At 33.2% G+C, this 22,187-nt stretch overlaps 1 protein-coding gene across 1 annotated transcript; it reads right to left on the reverse strand.

Annotated features, from left to right (window-relative positions):
* Positions 1–12,196: 12,196 nt before the first annotated feature.
* On the reverse strand, positions 12,197–15,061 carry LOC104885290 (aquaporin TIP4-1). The gene is made up of 3 exons (XM_010669986.4): positions 14,807–15,061; positions 14,047–14,288; positions 12,197–12,612 (listed from the first exon to the last, which is right to left on the reverse strand). Exons 1-3 carry the CDS (start codon positions 14,931–14,933, stop codon positions 12,238–12,240), a joined length of 744 nt encoding a protein of 247 aa, XP_010668288.1. The 5' UTR covers positions 14,934–15,061; the 3' UTR covers positions 12,197–12,237.
* Between the last annotated feature and the right edge of the window lie 7,126 nt (positions 15,062–22,187).

The following is a 22,187-nucleotide window of genomic DNA, read 5'->3' on the forward strand; positions in this document are numbered from 1 at the left end:
TGGCACTGTGCCACGCTCTGATCTTCCTCAGAATCCGAATCTCCCCAAACGGCAGCTATCATAGCCTTTTTAAATTCTTTCTTGGATTGCTCCCTTCTTTCTTTAGGATTTTCATCATGCCATAAGGGACACTCCTTTATCCTGTGATCGTACTCACCACACTTGAAACAACCAGAATTAGTAGCACTTTTCTTAAAGTTAGAGGTAGTGCTCTTACCTTTGAAATTTTCATCTTTTCTAGGATTGTTGTTTTTGTTCTTTTTGAGAAAATTTTTGAATCTCCTTGTAAGAATATCAATATCATCATCACTATCACTATTTTCAATTTCCAATTCAGTTCTCAAGGCTATACCTTTACTTTTTGGTTCATTAGTTTTAGAATCTAAGACAAGTTCATGAGTCATTAATGATCCAATAAGTTGTTCTAGTGAAAGTTTAGTCAAATCTTTAGCTTCTTGAATAGCGGTTATTTTTGGGAGCCATCGATTTGTTAAACTTCTTAACACCTTTCTCACTAAATCTTCAGAAGTATATGTTTTGCCTAGAGAACGTAATTCATTAGTGATTAGTGTAAATCTAGTGAACATCTCTTTAATAGATTCGTCCTTATTCATAGCAAACAATTCATATTGTTGGACAAGCAAATCTATTCTAGATTGTTTTACCTCATTCGTACCTTCGTGGGCCAATTCCAGCATGTCCCATATTTCTTTTGCTGTAGTACAAGCCGAGATCCTTGAGTATTCATTAGGTCCAATTCCATATTGGAGAATACTCATAGCTTTGAAGTTTTTTTCGGCTTTTGCATAGTCAACTGAGTTGTAATCATCTTCGTCCTTGTCAATCAAGTTTCCTTCAGCATTCTTGACTTGGATTAGTATAGGTCTTGTTCTTATGATTCTCCAACACTCATAGTCTGAGCCTTGAATGTAGATCCTCATTCTTGCTTTCCACCATCCGTAATCTTCTCCATTGAAAATTGGACACTTGGAGTGTCTGTCTCCAGAGTCATCTTGCACATTCATGATTTCTATTCTCTAGATGTTAGTCTTACGAGAATAGCCTGCTCTGATACCACTTGATAGAACCCAAGGTGACACTCAAGAAGGGGGGGTTGAATTGAGTGACAAAATTTGATCGATTTTCGCAAAACTTTTGTTATTGCACAGTGCTAGCCACTGTGCGAAATAATCGTAAATCTCTGATTTGAGTTTTTGCGAAAATTAAAACTAAAACAATATTAAATCAATTCTCAAACTCAGGATATAACGTGGTTCAATCTCACCTCTAAGATCTACGTCCACAAGAAACAAAAACTCTTTTATTTCTTTAAATCCTAAAATATCAACCTCTTGATACAATAAGATTTCCCTCACTACTAACTCTAGTAGTGACCCCAACACTTAACTCTAAGTGTTGACACTCTCTATAATGGTGAAATTACAGAAAGAAAAACGATCCTCAATTGTGTGCTTCTTAGTCAAGCAATTTCGAGGACAATTACAATCGTTGGATAGTTACTTAAACTGACTCGAACAGTGCTATGCTCTGTGCCTTAGGAAACTGTTTTCAGCTCTTAATATTTTCGGTTTTTCTCTCTGAAAACATGAGATCTAAAAGTGAATTATAAATCCCTTTTATAAGACTTGGTTTGGACGAAAATCCTTCAAAAATATCTTTATCTTTTAATCCTTAATTTAAGGGATAAAACTCTCTTTTTAGAAAAACAAACTTTATCTTTTTCTATCTTTATCTTTAATCTCAAAAAGATAAGTTTTTTTCTTATTAGATTTTCTTTTCAACTAAAATTCTGTTTTTATCAAAAAATATTTTCCAAATCCTTTTTGAAAACCAAATTACGTTGTTTACTAAAAAACTCGTTTTCATAAAATTATTTTCATAAAACACGTTTGTAAAAATATTTTTCTAAAACCACGTTTTTTATAAAATTCTTTTTCTAAAACATTTTTTATGAAAATCTTTTATCTTATTTTATAAACTAATTTCCTTTTTATATAGACATATAATATTAATACAATTATTTATTTTCTTAACTCTAAGAAATTAATAATTATACTAATTTTATATTTCTATATTTAGCACATAGTATATCACCTAATTCAAGCCTATTACATTTTTACACAAAGTAACTATTCTAAGGAACATATAAACTTGACTTCAATCTTGATTCTTCTTTTCTTCAAAGTCTTCATTTATTAATTCCTTTCTTCATGCATCTGTTTCAAACTTTCATACTATAACATATTATATTAATTTTCATCATCAAAACATAACATGTATGTATATGCACAACAACTTTGATGCTATCAAACGTCATGCTGTATAAGGGGACTATAAATGCAGCATTCAGGTTGTGCTAGTTGAGTAGGAGTTTTGGTTGCCACAAGATTGAAAAGTCCTCCTATATTAGACAAGATGGGTGGCTTGGCCCCTTGGAGAGTAAAAATTGAAAAATGCATGGTCATGCTCAAATGGATTATATGATGATCATTTGTTTGTCAATTCAAACTCGAATTTCAAGAATTAATTTGAAGACTAGTATGGATGATATAGATATATGGTCATACTATCAAATTGGACACTGAGAGACTTAAGGAATTTGAACATTGCACACTCGTCTCGGACAAGTGGGAGATTGAAGGAATTATGTCCTTGACTTTAATGCAATTACTAAATATAATATGGATCGTATTATGGAGATGATAAGTTCATTAAATTGTGTAGTCTATATATATGTCTTGCTAGAGAATGCTATAGAAGTTTGTGTTAGTAAATTATAAACCTGAAGCCCAATTAAATAGATTTCATTAGGTCACACATAAGATTTAAATCATCAAAAGAAAAACCTAGAGCCCATAAAGGGCACTAGGGTGGCCGACCAAGAGAGAGAGAGGGAAGGGGATTGCCTAACGTAAATATACTTGTATATTAGTTAGGTAATCACAAGAAAAAGATACAAGATCTCTCAATATTCTTCTCTTTACTATTTTTCTCAAAAGCCACGATTTACTCCAAGAAAAAGAAGAAAAATCTCTTCCTTCCAACTAGCATGGTGGAGTGTTGATCTGGATTGATGGACCAAGTAAAGGAATCACACTTGCGGTTCTATCTCCATATTATAACAAACTTCGTGGAAATCACGCTTCAAAGGTTAATTCTAAACTATTATATGATCCTTGATTGTATATGCATGTGATCCTGTTTAAATGCTTATGAATATGATTCATGAAATTCCGCTTATAGTAGATTCCTACAATATCCACAATATTTTAACCACTTATGAAAACTAGTATTCTTGTAAGTTGTAACTCTATATATGAAGTAACTCATAGAGGAAGAAGTAATTTCTCTAATTGATCACGGGTGAGAATTGGATAATAGTCCTACTGTTCTGCTCGCTACCTAGACCTATTATTTATAGTATACATCGTCTTCAAAGCAAATGTTTGACATTTAATATCTCGAATTACATCAAATCAAAGTTCAAGATTTAGCTATGAAAATGAAGTATGCAATTATCACATGTTGAATACTTGCATTATATCATAATTCTATTTATCTGATAGGAGTTTCCCGATATGGAGGACCTCCTGATACTTTTTGTTCTTACCTTCATATATGGACTAAAGTAGATTAGACAAAGTACGAATTGGAAACACATTTTTTAAAACAAGCGCCAAAAAACAACACGGTTTCATTTTACTCATGGTGGAAGTCAAAATGCTAACCAAATGTGCATAAAAAGCTCCATTTTCATTATATATTAACTTTTCCTAATCTCCATTTTGATAAGAAAATTATATTCGAACAAAAAGTAGTATGAGCCATATGGCATATACTTTCTTTTTCAGTTTTCCCCTTTACTCGTTGCAAATTCAGATCGATTTTGAAAGTATCTTCTACCCAATATTAGTTGAACTCTAGTAAGTAATGATATAGATCTAAGTCCTATTGAATATCAATTTAGCAAGTAATATCAAACAATCTCTATTATATAAGGGAAGGGGGAGCTATGGTGTCCTCTTTTAAACTGACTATTCCCCCCCCCCCCCTTCCCTTTCTAAATTACAAAAGGAATCTCAAAATTAAAATCGAGACTCAAAGAAAACTACCGAAAATTCATTTACAACATTCACTCACAAATCACTTAAAAGAAGAAACTTTACAAATCACTCATACAATTAAGAAAATCATGTTGCAAATCATTCAAATAATCAAAAATTTTATTAAAACTTAAAATTAACATATAAAGTAAAACTAATAATCTAGAACATCAATATATAAAAAAACATTTACTACAAAAATTTACTTACAAATCACTGTTCTCAAGAACCATTCACAATTACTCACAAAAGTTACCTATAAACACAAATTTGAGACAAACTTAAGATTTTGACGGTGATATCACACATTCATCCATCGGCATAATTTGCGAATTTCCAAATTATTTCACATTAGTTGAAATAAACAATAGGAAAATAGTTGATTGTTATGTAGTTAAAAAAATGGAGATGACAACAATGAGTTCAAAAGGGCTTTTATACAATCAGACTTAAATTTAATTCATTTTCATATAAAACAAATTTAGTTTTTTCTAAAAAAATGCCAATATTTAAATTTTTGCCCAAAACTTTTGCAAAAAATCCATGTTCAGAAATAAATTTTGAAAAACAAAACAATATCAAACTTTTTGCAAACAATTTTTTGCAAAAATCCATTTTCAGAAAAAAAAAACTAAATTAATTTGCAAAAAGTAACGATTTTTGTTTTTCTAAAAAAAAATTCCAATATCAAATTGTGTATGAAAAAATCAAAATTTCATTTCAAATATAATTGAAGCTAAAAGTATTAAAATTTAGAAAAGGACGAAATGATGGAAATTTTTAAATATCAATGTGTGCAAACAAAATTTAGAAGTTAGACAAGGAAAAAAAAACTGAGGTCTATTTGTAGTGAAATTATAATTTAGAAGTTAGACGAGGAAAAAAAATTATTTACTTTTTCATAGTGTTTCCTATATATAATGAAACTCTTACATATATTTGGACCTATCTCTTTCTATTACTTTATAGCGATCAATTATCAAGGTAAAAAGGTTTATGTAAAATATCATTCAAGAATTAAAGTACAACATATCTCTATTATATAAGGGAAGGGAGAGCTATGGTATCCCCGAATGAAGAGACTATTTTATCCCTTTTCCTTTCTAGATTACAAATCCACTTACAAACCAAAGGGAGATTCAAATAAAAATACTGAAATAAAATTATAACAATCACTCACAAGTCAACTAAAATCATAGAATTGTATAATTTACATTATACAAATCACTAAATGATGAAACTTTACAAAAACCAAAAGATTAACTTACAAACTACAGCCAATACACTACAACGTTAATACATACTCACAAAAATTTGACTTGAAATCCAAGTGTCCACTTTCTTCACAATATATGAAGTAGTGTACTTAATTCAAAAATCAACTAAAAAATTATAATATTAGAAATCAGAATAAATTCAATAAAATTTCTATTTTGTTCATAGAATTTTGACCTTGAAAAGTAAAAAAAAAAAAAGACTGGTGAGAGACTTAAGTGACAGAACTAAACCAATTAAATTTTGTAAATAAAAACAATTATACTTTGTATGTCTAATGTTCAAATTTTGACTTTTACATACGTCGAAAAAAATCGAGTTTCTATTTTGAAAAAAATCCAAGCACGCATCGCATGCAAAAAATACTAGTAATAGAATAACGAAACAACAAAAGCAATAAAAGACACAAGAGAACTGGAAGAAAAACCACGAATATGCACTAGGAATCGATGAATGTTCAAGAAAATATTACAAAAGCGCGCTCTTCAAGATCTCTCTCTAGCTTTTTCTCTCTTGAATATGAGTATAATAATGAATCATACACTTATAAACGCATTAGGTTAAATCTATTTATAACCCAACTCGAAAAAAACGCGTTTCTGCGTCAAATTAACCACCGCCAAATCGGATCGGGCGGCCAATTCAGCCAAACAGATTTTACACGCGGGCCCGATCAGGCAGGGATCGCCCGTTCGCAGTTCGTTATCACACCCGATCAGGCACCCATCCCGATGCCCCTGATGCATCCTTTGTCTCGGATTGATCGGGCGAAGCCTTTGCACAACATTTTTTTGACAAACTTCTGCTTCACGCAACTCCATCTCCACGCTCATACACCACCGGCACCTTGATCCCATATTGACTATATATGTCCAACAGTAGAAACGTGAATTTTCAATATTCTGTCACTTTTGACATGTTGGCTACTTGGCTTATTGTAGCTGTTTGTAGTAACTATTTGCCATGTAGTATTAGTTACTATGTGACGATAGATGTATGCTATGCCATACTCTGCATTAATCATTCTTGAACATGGTATTTCAAGTTTTTTTTTTTTTTTTGACAGTTATATTTCAAGTTTTCAATGGCTTAAAGTTCAAGTTCTTGACGTACCAAGTACTTAATTTCTTTTTCCAACAGTAAAGCATACGTACCAGGTAGATAGTATTTGGCGTTGAGTTTTTAATTTTAAACTGCACTAGAGTAAATGGCATAACATTTTCAAAGATAAATACTACTCAGTAGTCAGTACTCATATCCTTTGTATGCATTTTCCAGGCTCTAGCTATGTTACAGTTACCTTTCATTGACCATACTTGACAACACCAGGGATTAAAGAAAGAATTTTTGAACCCTCGGCCTCTGTTTCTACTGCAAGTTTTAAATTTTGATACTTTGTGTCAAAAGAGAAACCAAATAGAGGTTTGATTTAGTGGTAAAAATTTGATGTCATTAGTCATGATATCAAATTTCATGTCTGGGGTTTTCAGTTCTTTAGAGTTGAAAACCATCTCTCCTTACAATATATTTCTCCCACTGTCCCACAATTTCTAAAAATATAGGGAAATTTTGGAAAAGTAAATTAAGTTGAAAAGGTATTTAAAGTTGCTTGATTATTTAATACTTCTCCATGACTCCATCTCACAATACAGTTTTTGTATCAAGTAAGTGTTGGCTCAGTGGTGATGGGACTGGCTTTGGTAGGACGGACCCGTGTTCGAATCCCCGCAACACCCTTGGGAAAGGAATGGAACCTAACCACCCCGAACTTGGCCTCGATCCGGATGTAGCCCGAAGGGTGAACCGGGTACAAACACTAAAAAACAATACAGTTTTTGTTTTTCTTTTACGGTGTTCCAAAAATAAATTCTATTCCAATTATTTCTACTTTTAGCTAATTACTTTGTAGTGATCTTATTGGTAATTTTTGTTCAATTAAGTATATTTTATTGGCTTAAATAATCTACACAATTTACCAAATGTTCTAGTGAATGTTGTTTTCTTTGGTAGGTTCTATTCTTTTGGAATAAATGATAGAACTGAATTTGTCTAAACTGAACTGAATTGATCAAATGAATTGAACTGAAATGAATGAAAACTATGAGAGGAAACTAACTGAAGTGAACTAAATTTGTCTGAACTAAATTGAACTGAGAACAGAGCCTTAGAGAAAAAAAAAAAGGAAAAATATCATAAACTTTTCAATACAAGTACTTTACATTACTACAAATCATTATGGCCATGTTTGGTAAATAGTTTTTTCATTAGCTTTTTGCTTTTCAATTTGATCAAACAGCTAAAAAGAGTGTTTGGTTATTGGCTGAAAAGTTGGCTTCTAAGCCAAAATGAAAAAACTGCCTGGAGCAGCTTTTTGGATTAACTTTTGGCTTATTTGCCCACAAACTCTCTAATAAATAGCCAACAGCCACAACTAATTTTGCCAAACATTTTTGCAAACAGCAGGCTTAAACAGCCAACTTAAAAAGCCAATACATACAGTCAATGCTTCCAGCCAAACAAGCCAACTAAACCAACCAAAAGCCAACAACCAACAGTCGATTGCCAAACAATCTGTATATGTTTGGCTTTACTTAATTTACATGAAAAATGATCGAGAAACAAGAACTATACTATGTGACGGAGGTAGTACATAATTGTTTGAGCCATAAAGGATACATTTAGAGGCGGGTCCAATAAGGGTCTTGAGTGGCCAGGTCCCCCAACAATAAAATAAAATAAACGGCTATTTCACCAAATACCCCTAATAAAAAAATTTATTCACCAAATATCCCTGACAAAAAAAATTTATCCACCAAATACCCCCACTTTTTACAAAATTCACCAGACACCCTTGACCACTAACAAAATTCACCAGATACCCCTGACATTTCAAAAAATTACCCAAAATGCCCATTTGGCTAACGGACGTTAGTGATCTGTTAGTAATAAATATATATTCACCATATACCCCTAAGTAAAATAGTAATGCACCAGATACCCTTATTTTTTAATTACGTGTAACGATTATTTTTCCAGTTTAAAAAACTAGCCGTTAGTTTTATGTTGCATCTGCCTTTATAAATACATGGATCTGATACCCTTTCCTCACCCTTTTGTTATTGCAATTCTAAGGAGGTTTGCCACGAGTTACTCAAACTGTTCATCTACACAATCTTTATACATAAGAGTACCTAACTCCTATTGTACTTGTAGAAGAAAATTGCAATACGAAGCTCTGAAACAACAACAAATCCTCAGCGATTGTATTACAAGAGTGATACATGCAACAATTCCAGATGGTGCAAAGGGAATGTGGAGCATGATCTGAGTAACCAACATGATTCTCCACTATGCAGAGATGAGGGAGGAAGTTCAGAGAAGAACAAGATGATGAAGGAAGAGTAGCTGAAACACTTGAAGAAGAAACTGAAGCAACAACAAAAACTAGTAAATGCAACAATAAAAGTTGAAGTGCTCATGTTTGTAGTTGTAATATTTGTAGTTGAAATTTCAAAATCGTGTTTTTTGGGTCCTTTGAAGAACACCCACTTCAAGATGTTGTGCAGTCCTCTTTGTCTTCAAATTTCGCAGCTTTTTGTTAACAAATCTTCAAGCTAAGGTTGCAGCAGATTTTCAGGGACCATTTGATGCTTCAAGACGCATGAACAATTGAGCAAGAAGGGGGAGTTGAAAGGGCGTGGTTTTTTATGGAAGAAGTTTTATGTCAAGTTATCTCACCAACACAATCATAATGGCGCCACAACTTGAGGGTAAACTTGTAAATAACCTAACAGAACATTAACGTTCATTAACAATAAGGGTATCTGGTAAATTTTTTAAAAGGTCAATGATATTTGGTGAATTTTGCAAAAAGTGGGGGTATTTGGTGAATAAATTTCTTTGTCATGAATATTTGATGAAAAAACCGTAAAATAAAAATTTATGTTTTGGGCCTTTACATGTACGTTGTTTTAAGATAAAACTAGATTCTTACAAGGATATTTAATGATGAACACCTTGGTTAAGTGGTTTTGTATGTGCTTGAAAATCTTCATAGTGGACATGACGTCGCAGGTTCGAGGCCGTGGCTGAAAGCCTGAAAGCTTTGTTCCATTTTTTTCCTTTCTCTTTTTTTCCTTACTTCCTTTATTCCCCCAATTCTGTGTTCATTTAAAAAAAATTGTTCTTTCATTTTTCTATTTCTTGTTGCTTCCATTCTTGTGGTTTTTTAAAAGATTCAATTATTGTCACTACTTATCATTATAGCATAATTACTTTTAACTTTTTTAAAAAATAATGTCCGAATATAGTTATTATTCAGCTTCAATTTTATTCCTAATAAGTATATAATACAATATCTTTTAATATATTAGTGAATCAATATTAATGTTAAATTTGCTGACGTCAAATTTAAATTTTCTCATCATTCTTCATTGTTGCAATAAAATTATTTGAGGTGTATTAGACGTGTTACCTACTCCTAATTAGCAAGTATAGTTGATGCATTGATGAGGGATCCCAAAACCTAAAATCCTGGATCCGTCCGATACAATGGTTAAATACAAAATTCTCAATAATGATGATAAGTGTCCATTGTAATTATAATAGTGAATGTGGTGTTGATTGGCTTGCATATGGTATTTAAGATGATTATAAAATTAATCTTCTTAGATTAACTATGAAACCAGTTTGACATATTGAAGTACCTATATGTGGGTTGACCAGCAGATAACAGGTTTGAAGACTATGTTTGATAATTTTAGAATAGTTGTTACTTGGTTAACTTATTGTATAAGTGGATTTGACTAGATAATTATATCAGCAGATATGAGCATATGACTAACTAATTGTATAAGAGTATTTGGTAAATAGTTAAGAAATAATTTATTTTATCTTAATTCTCATTTTAGCTTAATATTCTCAATTCCTCTTTCAACAAAAAGCTTCTCCTACTAGCTTTTTCAAAATTAGAAGTTTGAGTCCAAAAATCTTATTCTATTCTCTTTTTACTAAAAGTAAAACCTAATAATGGAGGATTTGATTAGTATAGTACAATTCTATTATCCAATTTTAGTCGAAATCTCTAGTTTATGTCCAATCTGACCTCTTTTTTCACGAAATAAGGCCATTATATATTTCATTTTCTTAAACGGACTTGGGTTGGCATATGGTCTACTAGAACCATGCTCTATCAGAACACACAAGGTATAATTCTATATTGACTAAACTTTGTACATAGAATGTAATTAGTTTGGTCTTTATCAATTACATGGTCAGATCGTCTATATATGTGAGAAATTTTAGTGTTGAACCTTGGTTTTAATAATGACAAAGAAACAATTAAAGATGCAAACTAAGTTATAATAATCTAACAAATTGTAAAGTGAATGAAATTTGCAATGTATCATTGCATTGAGCAAAGAGAATACTAAGTCTAAGGAAGAAATCAAGTTGGATTTTGAAGACTAAGTGAAGATGGTCAAGGAACTGATACTGGAGATGCATTGGAGCAAAAGAATCAAAACCAAGCTTTTATCTTTTAGTTCCTATGTAAGGAACGAGTAAGTTATAATAAAGAAGAATGGCTAAGTTAAAAACAGAATATATGTTTGTTCCTTATTCTGGTACTATTAATCTAAGTTTAAAGGAACTCAGAGGAGTCAAAGTACCTAGGCGTGTGAAATAGGGTGCAATGTATGGTTAATTAATGTTGAGATTATAAAGGCTAAATTTTAGAAAAATAATTTTATATGGTTAAAATATGATTTTAAAGGAAAATCTTTTATCTTTATTTAAAAAATAAAATCCTTTTTTGGTAAAAAGAAAATCTTTTTTAAGATATTATTTGACAAAAAATTCTGATTTTATTAATTAAAATAGTTTTTAATTGGATACCGAATTTAAGAGATTGTTGCACAAGTAAATGCTAGAATTTAGAAAGCAGTATCAATTTGTTACACACATTCCAATTGATCGTGGAGTTTGTAGTGTTCATGGAACATGTTCCTTAAGTTAAGGAACATCATGTGAAAAATGTTTTAACTCACAAACACATGTTTTAATCCCATGTTTATTTTAATGACTGCTATAAATACATAACTTAAATCTAATTAAGCTCTAATTTGTGTCTGACTGAGTAAGTGACTTTAACTAATTAAAGTGTCAGTACCTTCATTCTCTTATAGGACATTTGTTCTTTGTCTTCTTACTCTATTCCGCAAAGTTTATTGATCATTGTAATTTTGTTTTGGAGTGAGTGAATTTTGAACAAAGTCCTATATAAGAGAAGTTTTGAGTGAATCACGTTAAACTGAGATAACTTCGAGTAAAGTTGAAATGAACAGATGTTAAAGGCTAGTTATTCACGAACTTGAGTTTAGGGACTTAAGTTGTGGCCCGTGAGTAAATTTAGGTTGTAACAAAGTTGTTTGGCCTAATTAGTAAAAAAGTTGAGTTTAAAATCTGTAGTGGTCAAGGTTGTTTCTTCTTGTTAGGTCCAAGAAGGTTTTCCTCGTAAAAATCTCTTGTGTTACTTTAGCTCCTTTTGTTGTTTTAGTTTTATAATTCCGCAAACAATATGTTTATTTCTACACGTGAAATTCACCCCTCCTCATGTAGTGTTTTATTGAAATAACATTTAGTTTAACCATAAACATATATAAATATTTCAGTGGGTAACATAAGAGTATAAGACGCACAATGTCATGCAGCGGTACCTTTTAGAGTGCAACATTCGATCTAAACCTCAACTAAATGGCAAACATTACATCAAACAATTTGCACGTACAAAAGCTTAGTTAAGTGCAAATAATAACATTTTATTAGCATAATTATGACATTAAAAATCCTCATCTCTTGAAAGAGGAACATGAGATTTGAACATGAAGAAGTTGTCACAAATGAGCCCACCAAGGCCACCACCGATGAGTGGGCCAACCCAGTAAATCCAGTGATCGGCCCAGTTCCAGCTAATAAGAGCAGGTCCAAAAGACCTAGCCGGGTTCATTGATGCTCCAGAGAAAAGCCCACCAGCAAATATATTAGCCCCAACCACAAGCCCAGTCAAGAAGATGCCTTGGGTTTGAAGTGGGCCCTTCTTCGGGTCCACAATGGTGGTGTAAATTGTGAATAGGAGAGAGAATGTCAAAATTACCTCCATTACCAATCCTTGTAGTGGGTCCACCCCTTTTGGAAGACAGTGTATAGGAGTTGTCTGCATGTGTTACCAATAACATCAAAAGTTAATCAATACTCTACTTATTTGAATTTTTAGGAGATTCCTAATCTTATTATACATCCCTCCGTTTCGAATTATTTGCTATACTTTGAAAATTATACTATTCATTAATGAGATTTGACCATGCATTATTTATTATTAGATAAAATCAAATGTTATAATGTAATATGTTGTTAGGTTCGGCTTAATATATATTTTCAGAAAATCAAATTTTTTATACTTTACTCTAATACATAATTAAAGATATTAATAGTCAAAATAGTACATCGGCAAACGTGAAAGTCAAAGTGTAGCGAGTAATTTGAAACAGAAGTAAAATAATAATATATCTATGATCTATAGAATAATTGGATAAAAATTGCAGCTAAAACAACTTTAGACTTTAAACTATAAGGGAATATATATTGATATAACTCGGAGATTAGATTAAAGGAATTAGCCTCTTAAACTACACTAGAATTTAGTGATCTTATGTTAGACATCGAAATTTTTTGTTGAGTGTCCTTAATTTTAGGTTTACCCAAATGTACAATAAACTTGATGTTGAAGGCTTGAAGCAAGTAAGAATGATTGAGGAAAAAATCAATTTTGTTTTGTAAAAAAGTTTATGCCTAGATTTCAAGTTCATACATATTTGTATAGTCGTGCAAGATTTTTGGTTGAATGCAGCAAGTACATTTTCCTCAAAATTTTCATTGTCAATGAAGTGTTATTTCATTAGGTAGGAGAAGTACAAATTTTCATGAAAAATTTTACTTATTTAGGAAGGACTCGCTTACTCTTTAAATAAGTATATAGAAGTATACTTTTATATCCCAACTTGATCGAAGTGAGAAACTCATATTATTATCAATCTCCTCCATTTATAAACAACGACTAAACCTTCTTATTGAGCATTTTAAGTACACACTAGTAAGGCTAATTATGCTAAACTTGGAGCCTGAATTGTATTTTAGAACCGAATCAACTAGATCTCATTTTCGAGATTTGTGATCATAACATGGCGACACAACACCTCCAAATTTATCATGATTCAATTTCGAATAGGTACCACCTTTTGTAGCCTTTTAGGTGGGTGCGACACAACAACTCTAATTCTAGTATGATATTATCAGGGAATCAATTAAACAAAAAAAATGCACCACCTAAAAAAAAATTGGAACCACCTGAAAAAAAATGAATACTACCTAAAAAAAAAATTGGAACCACTTGCAAGTCGTCCGACCAAGATTATGGTCGGACGAGGCCGACACAATACGTTCTCATCAATTAAACAAAGAAAAATTGAATGCACCGATTCACAATAAATTATTGTGCACCGAGATCCACATCATGTTATAGATTTATAATCAATTTGCATATGATATAGTAATAATGCGGTAACATAAAGAATATTGAAGAAAAAATTACCAGTCCACCGGTGACATAGTTAAGAGAGAGACAAGCAAGAGCGGAAGCAAAACATTGGATAATCCAATAAAGTAAAGATCTAATAAGTGTGATATGACCACCCATTGCCAGGCCAAGGGTGACAGCAGGGTTCAAGTGTCCACCGGAGATGTTAAATCCTGCGGCAATCATCACTGCTACAACAAATGCATGTGTCGTCCCCACAAACAATAACCCTACTAGAGTAGTTGCTCCCGCTTTATCTGTAAGATTTATAAAGGTGAGTACAAGATAGATTATTCACAATAAACTTGTGCAAATAAGTTGATCACTTCATTGACTAGTAATTGATATTTTCATAAATTTACTTGTGAAGTTCTTATAGTCTCTCCAATAGTTTATTTAAGCAAAGAAGGGTTACTTCGAATCAATGTCTCAAAATGACACTTCCTCTACTTAGTAGCTACAATTAATCTTGTACAAACTCTAATACACATCTTTGATCATTAATAAAATGTTCACTAGCCGACTCATTAATGAAATGATAAAATGTTAATCTTTTGAATTTTGCAGTTGGAGATCACAAATCTAACCATTGAGATGGCTAATCTCTCACATGTAATATAATAATAATAATGTAACCATTAAAAAGTTACATAAATAGTATGTCTAATCATTTTTTCTTGATTTATTGGTCAAATATAATACACAAAGCCAACAAATCAATAAATGTTATAAGGGAAAAGAAAAACAAGCAGCATAAGAAGTAAGAACACCATACCGGCGGCCATGGCTGATCCGACGCCGGCGAAAACAAAGAGGAAGGTACAAATGAATTCAACAACAAGGGCTTTGATGCATTCTGGTTGTGTTGCCTCTCGGCTTGTTCCTAATGCTATTTTTGTCATGTTGATTGAGGTTGGAGTATTTTTGCACACCTTTTCTTTCTACTATACATAAACTTGGGCAAAAGTAGATGCAAATGCCTTAGTTTAATAGGTGTATCTATTTATAATTTCAGTGAGAATGAGTAAAGTAAGGGTGGAACGAAAAGGGTGGAGATTCCTTTGTCCTTGGGTCGTCATTTCTGATAATGATATAGTACTAGTATACAGTTTATTATGCCTGACAATTTTTGTTTTTTTATGCCACCCCCTATGGTTTTGGCATTAGATTAACATGGAATCAATATTCATCTTATTTTGACTTATCTATTTTTGTGTAATTAAGCTTATTTGAAGTTATTATATATTTTTAGCACTTAACTTAATTGAAGTTGTTAGATATTATTAGAATATATCTTAACTTATTAGATATCGTAACTTCTATCTTGAATCATATTAGTTAATTGAAACTTGTAGAATTTTTGTTTGTCCAGTATTAAATTTTTAAAAAAGTTTTTTTTTCTAGCAGGAAATTTTTTAAAAAGTTATATGAAATGATTAAAACTTATTAAAATTTATCTAAATTAATTAGAACTTATATAAACTTGTTTTTTTTTTTTAAAATGAGTGAAAATAAATTAGAATAAACGGAATCTAATTCATGTTAAATTATGAGCTGGTTGGGTTGCTTTGATTGCAAAGTTTGTCCTATCTTATTTTAGTTCAATTTAAGAGGGTTGAAATTATTGTATTTTAGAAGATACTCCATCATCATCAATTTATTGCTCCATTTTCTATTTTGTGGTAAAAAATTATAGACTTTGACCATATCATCTCATTAATGTAGGAAAAATATATATTGTGCCTTTTTTCAGATTTGTTATAATGTATATTTTGCGAACATAACTTTTAATATAATTTTAACGAATGTGTAACTGGAGATTTTAATAAATAAACATGTGTTTTAGAGGCCACAAATTAAGTTACGTGTATATCAAATTCAATAATATGCTGAATTAAATTTTTCTAAAAAAACAGGCACGCAGGATATTTATATATAGATGTTATTTTCAAGTTTATTTCTAATAGTATACAGAGTAAAAACAAAATTGATCACTTATGTTGCTTATTAATTATGAAACTTTTTTTTTCATTTAACTTAAACACTGATGAAAAATGATATATGCAACTATTCAAACTAAAAATGAAAAGATTAAGCAATAAAACAGTAGTAGCACATCGATCAACTCATGATTTGGTCATGAATTCCTAAAACAATACCATTTTAAAGAATGTTATTAATGTCAACTTGTCAAGCAATGCGTACATTATTCTTAGATTGAATATATTATAATTGAAAGCAATTCTCAGCTTTGACAAGTTGAGATTTTCTTTACTTCCTTCAACTTGTTAAAAATTCTCTTTATTGCATCGACATATTACGTACCTATATTAGTCATTTCTAAACACTAACTTTATTAAAACTTATATTTTTTCCAATGATAGAGCATGCTTAGTAGGGCATTTTCTATATCTCTATTATATAAGGGAAGGGGGGAGCAACGTTGTCCTCTTTTGAACTGACTATTATGCCCTCCTTCCCTTTCTAAATTACAAAAGGAATCACAATACCAACATGGGGGTCAAACAAAGCCATCGGAAATTAATTTTCAACAATCACTCAGAAATCACTTATATGAGAAAACTTTACAAATCACTCATGGAATTGAGAAAATCACGTTATAAAAATCACGCAAATCATTCAAATGATCAGGAAACTTTACAAAAACTAAAAATTTACTTACAAGCAAAACTAATATACTAGGACGTCAATACATACAAAAACATTCACAAAATTCACTTACAAATCATTGTTCTCAATAACCATTCACAATTACATACTCACAAAAATTACTTATAAACACAAATCTGAGAAAAACATAAGATTTTGACAGTGATATCACACATTCGTCCATCGGCGATTTGTGAACTTTCAAACAGGTACATAATTCTTTTAATCTTCAAAGCTATTTCACATTAGTCGACTGCTATGTAGTTGAAAAAATGGAGATACTAACAATTAGTTGAAGAGGGCTTTTATATAATTAAACTTAAATTTGATTCATTTTCATATAAAATCAGAAAACAAGATGTGTATGAAATTTGATTCATTTATGACGCATTTAGTTCTTTTTTAAAAAACTTCCAATATAAATTTTTGCCCAAAACTTTTGCAAAATATCCATGTTCAGAAATAAATTTTTGAAAAAGTACAAAACAATATCAAACCTTTTTGCGAACAACTTTCGCAAAAATCCATTTTCAGAAAAAAAAAATTACATTAATTTGCGAAAACCATTTCATACGAAATCCGATTTTGTATGAAAATTTTAAAATTTCATTTCACATATAATTGAACTCAAAGTGTTAAAATTTAGAAAAGGAGAAAAATTTAAAATGCTCATTTCATACGAAATCAGATTGTTATGAAAAACTTAAAATTTCATTTCAAATATAATTGAAACTCAAAGTGTTAAAATTTTGAAAAGGAGAAAAATTAAAATGACCATTTCATGCAAAAACAGATTGTGTATGAAAATTTTAAAATTTCATTTCAAATATAATTGAAAGTCAAAGTGTGAACATTTAGAAAAGGAGAAAAATTACTCTTCACCGATTTATGTGGCAAATAAGTATATGGACCAAATGTTCCTGGTTAACAAGCAAGATTTTTTTTAAAAAAGTCTTCCTAAATTAAACCAGACAGAAAGTGCACAAGTTTTATTGCTCAAAATAAAAATAACCCAAACTAACCCATCATGATTCATTTGGATGTATCCTCGCACGCATCGCGTGCACAAAAGGCTAATCCTTTAGCTACTTAGTTAGAGTTTATGTCAATATCAATGATTCTTGACGTCTCATACTTGCCATGTATGGAGTAAATTATTTGAAATTTTATTCCAACATAATGATTCTCCGATCCTTTATATGTGCTGGCTTTAACAAGTCAACGACTGACGACCACTTAAGGAGCTTTGTGTTAAACAAAATCATACCTTCTCCAACTAATGTGCTTTGCGTCCTATCAAATCATCATACTAATTCAATCCAAGAATTGCACCCAAAAGGTCTAAGGAAACAAACGTCTTTGTCAAATTATAGGAAGTATTTGCTTTGGTAAACTTTATTACTCACATTTAACCTATAAATAGTGACGATTTTATGTGTGTTCTTTTTTTTCAACTTATTTCCAGTTTTAAAATTACAACACATTTTAACATGCTAAGAAGGAAGGTGTTTAATCTCTGATTCTCCGTCACAAGGTGATGACAAAGTTAAGGACTTCATCACTTCAAAATGTTATCAATAGGTATCTTATATCATATCTGGTCGTTGGATTTTACCAAAATTTTATTCAATTCGAAATAAAATTATTTTTTTGAAAAAAATGGATTCAATTCATCACCTATTCACCTAATCTAATCTGACCCAATCAAGCTTGGAATTCTAGATAGAATTAATTAATCTGAAAAATTCAAATTAAGAAAGCTACTTTTTTTGGCTTTACCAGTAAGTTACTCTAGACGTAGTATAACAAGACGGTCTTGGTTGATAATAATAAGAATTCGAACTTGTGGCTTATAGGTCACGAGTTCGACTCTCTATTAAGGGTATTTTGTGGTGAAAACTTTTTACACTCTTTCCATTCTCAAGGTGCCAAAACTTTAAACTTTCTCCGTTTCTAAATAGGTGCAACATTTCTCATTTAAGGAAATGTCATAATAAGTGCAACATAGCTCAAAATGAAAAGTTTTTCCCCTTTTATTTACAGAATTGTCATTACTTATTTTTCCTAACAACTTAATTAACCCACCTCTCTACCAACCAAAACAACATTAACCCACCCCTCTCTCCTCCCCTCAACCCAAACCCACCCTTTCTCTCAGCCACCACCCATCTCTCTCTCTCTCTCCTCAACTCAACCTACCCCTCTCTCTCCTCTTTGAGACCACCACTGTCACTACTAACCCGACACCACCACCAACTCAACACCAGATGCAACCCAACGCCACCACTACTACCTCGACACCACCAACCCACCTAATGCGACCCAATACCACCTTGGCACCACCACACCACCAGATGCGTCCGAACACCACTAGGCCCTTCTTTCACCTCCTCCTTCGTTTCCTCTAACTCCTCCTCCTCACCTTCTCTCACCTCCTCCATCACTCCTTTCTTCATCTCTACTAGTTTTAGACCTAGGATTTCGACACCACCACACACCAGATTCCTGGACGATGGTAGGGTTGGTGTGTTAATGTGATGGTGGTGATGGGAAGAGGTAGAATTAAGATGCCGACGGTGGTGAAAGGTTATGATTTCGATTTTTGAACGGTGGTGGGGTTTGTGAGTTGTGACATGATGTGTTGGTACGATGGTGGTGGTAGGGAGAAACTATGGATGTCGGTGGAAATGGTGGAGAAATCTTATGTGGTTTTCGATGGCCATATTTGGGGGAAGGCGGTTTTTCTGGTGGTGGTGGTTGTTTTTGAATTTTTCTGTAGTGGTGGTGGTGACCGGTGGTGGAGGTGTTGTTGTCGATGGCCGGTGGGAAGGTTTGGGGGAGGGTGGTTTTCCTATGGGCAGGTAGGGAGGGTGATTTCCGGTGGGCAGGTTTTGGGGAGAGGTTTTCCGATGGTGGTGGCGGTGGTCGTGGTGACGTAATGGTGGGTGACATGTGGCAGGTGGAAGATGGTGGGGCAGAAAGTTGTTGGTTAATTAGATTAGTGTTTTATTAAGTTGCCTAATATTTCTTTTAAGTGCGGTCCCCAACTTTCTCTCTCTAGATGCCTTGGTCTATGTGTCACTTCTCTATGTTACACTTATTTAGAAACGGAGGAAGTATGTGTTAGGATTATGTTGATGCCTAAAGCCTAATAGTATGCTCAGGCGCTAGTCTAGGTTCATGAAAAAAAATATAACAAATTTAAAAAAATGACTACATGAATCATATAGAGTCATTGAAAATTCAACACGTAGCATTTATATATTAGGGTTTATTGAAAACGATGAATTAATTATTCTTCTATATTGTGATTTTGTGGACAAAAGACCTCCATCATTCATGCACCAGATTTCAAAAAGTTGGAACGTGCATATTCAAGGAACATGATCATAAGTCATTGGTCAGTGCATGATAATTTCCTTTGAACTTGTGTAGTCCAAGTTGCATTATGGAGGAGTTGCAATATAAAGTTAGGCTTATAGCTGTGTTGGTGTGAATTATTGCAAATAAAAGCTGGCAACCACGTAAGTACGACCATCGTCGTCGTGTTGCCTTTCTTATGAAGGGGAAATTGTTTAACTGGTCGCCTAGTGGGATCTTGTTAAGGAAATATTGTGTATAATATTGTGTAAATATTAGTTTCCTTATGTATAGGGTTTCTTGTTATTCTTGTTACAGTAGTTTCATTAGTTTCACATCTTTTCTGTACTATATATACACATTTGAGATGAATATAAAGGCAAGTCATTAAACCCTAATCACTTCTTTACATGGTATCGGAGCCATAATTTTTTTTTTCTCCCAATTTTTTTTCTCATGGCCGGCGACAATAACAAGCCGCCGGAATCTTCTGTTCCCCGTCTCGACATCTCAAACCCTTTTTTTCTCGGTACTGGTGATCGTCCAGGTGACTTCATCACGCCGACTCGTCTCCGCTCTGACAATTATGACGACTGGTCGTCCGACGTCCAGCTCGCCCTCGAGGCACGACGGAAGTTTTGTTTCGTCGACGGTAGTCTCACCGGTCCAATTTCTCCGTTCACCGAAGCCGATTGGGTTACTGTGAATGCTATGGTGGTCTCGTGGCTTCTCAACACGATTGATGTTGAAGTAAAAGGTACGTTAACTAAGTTTCGTGAAGCCCATTAATTATGGAGTCATTTAAAGACTCGTTTTTCTACCATTAACGGACCACGAATTCATCAATTAAAATCTGCTATTGCTAAGTGTGAACAAACTAAAACCATGAGTGTCTCAACCTATTATGGCAAATTAAATGTTTTGTGGCATGAACCTTTAATTTCTTGCACCTGTGCTTCACCATGTTTGGCCGGTTCATTACATGCTTCCCGTCGGGAAAATCAACGCCTCCATGATTTTTTGATGGGTCTCTATTCTGATTACTATGGCCGTATTCGAACCCAATTACTATCAACGACCCTTTACCCACCCTTGACCGTGCGTATCAGCTTGTGGTCCAAGAAGAGCGCGTACGCACGGCCAAATCACCCACTGATGACAAACCGCCGGATGTGCTGGGGTTTGCTGTGCGCGGTCCGTCTCCGTCTGCCGGTTCAGCGGGCCGTGGCCGCGGTTCTGCTGATCGCCCTACGTGCACCCACTGTCATAAGGTGGGGCACGAAGTTTCACGCTGTTGGACTCTTCATGTTTGTACTCATTGTAAAAAGCCCGGTCATGATGTTTCTAAGTGTTTTGAACTGGTTGGGTATCCCGAAGGTTTAGTTTCTAAGTCCACCAAACCCTCCGCGGGTCGCGGTCGTGGTTCCGTGGCTGCTCACGCCACTGCTGTTGTCGGGGATGTCGTCTCCCCTAGTGCCTCTACTTCGTCCTCTTCCAGTGCTCTTTTCACTCCTGACCAATGGAAGGCTCTTGCGGGTATTTTTGGTTCCACTAAAGTTGCTGATGACAGGTTAAGTGGTGAGTTTTCTTCTTCCTCTTGGATTATTGACAGTGGTGCCACTCACCATGTCACGGGTGAGAGTTCTTTTATGTTTGATTTGGTTTCTATTCCTGCTTGCTCGGTTGGTCTTCCTAATGGTAATACTGCTGTCGCCACTAAAAAGGGTTCAGTTCGTTTGTCTCCTTCTATCACTTTGACTAATGTTCTCTTTGTTCCTCAATTCAGTTGTAGTTTACTTTCTGTTGCACAACTGACTAATGATTTGCAGTGTTTTGTTCAATTTAACTCTTCTATGTGTGCTATACAGGACCACATGAGGGAGCTGATTGGAACGGGTCGTAGAGAAGATGGACTTTACTACTTCAACAGTGGTGTTCCTGATCCTTCGATTTCCGTTCATAGTGTCTCTACTGCCTTTGAGTTGTGGCATCGTCGTATGGGTCATCCTTCTGAGAAAGTGGTGAAGTTACTTCCTCCTTTGTGTGGTCATAAGGGTAGTTTACATAAAGCATGTGAAATTTGTTTCCGTGCTAAACATTCTCGAGATAGGTTTCCTTTAAGTGAC

The sequence above is a fragment of the Beta vulgaris genome, chromosome 2, assembly GCF_026745355.1.
Source record: "Beta vulgaris subsp. vulgaris cultivar EL10 chromosome 2, EL10.2, whole genome shotgun sequence".
Classification (NCBI taxonomy): Eukaryota; Viridiplantae; Streptophyta; class Magnoliopsida; order Caryophyllales; family Amaranthaceae; genus Beta; species Beta vulgaris.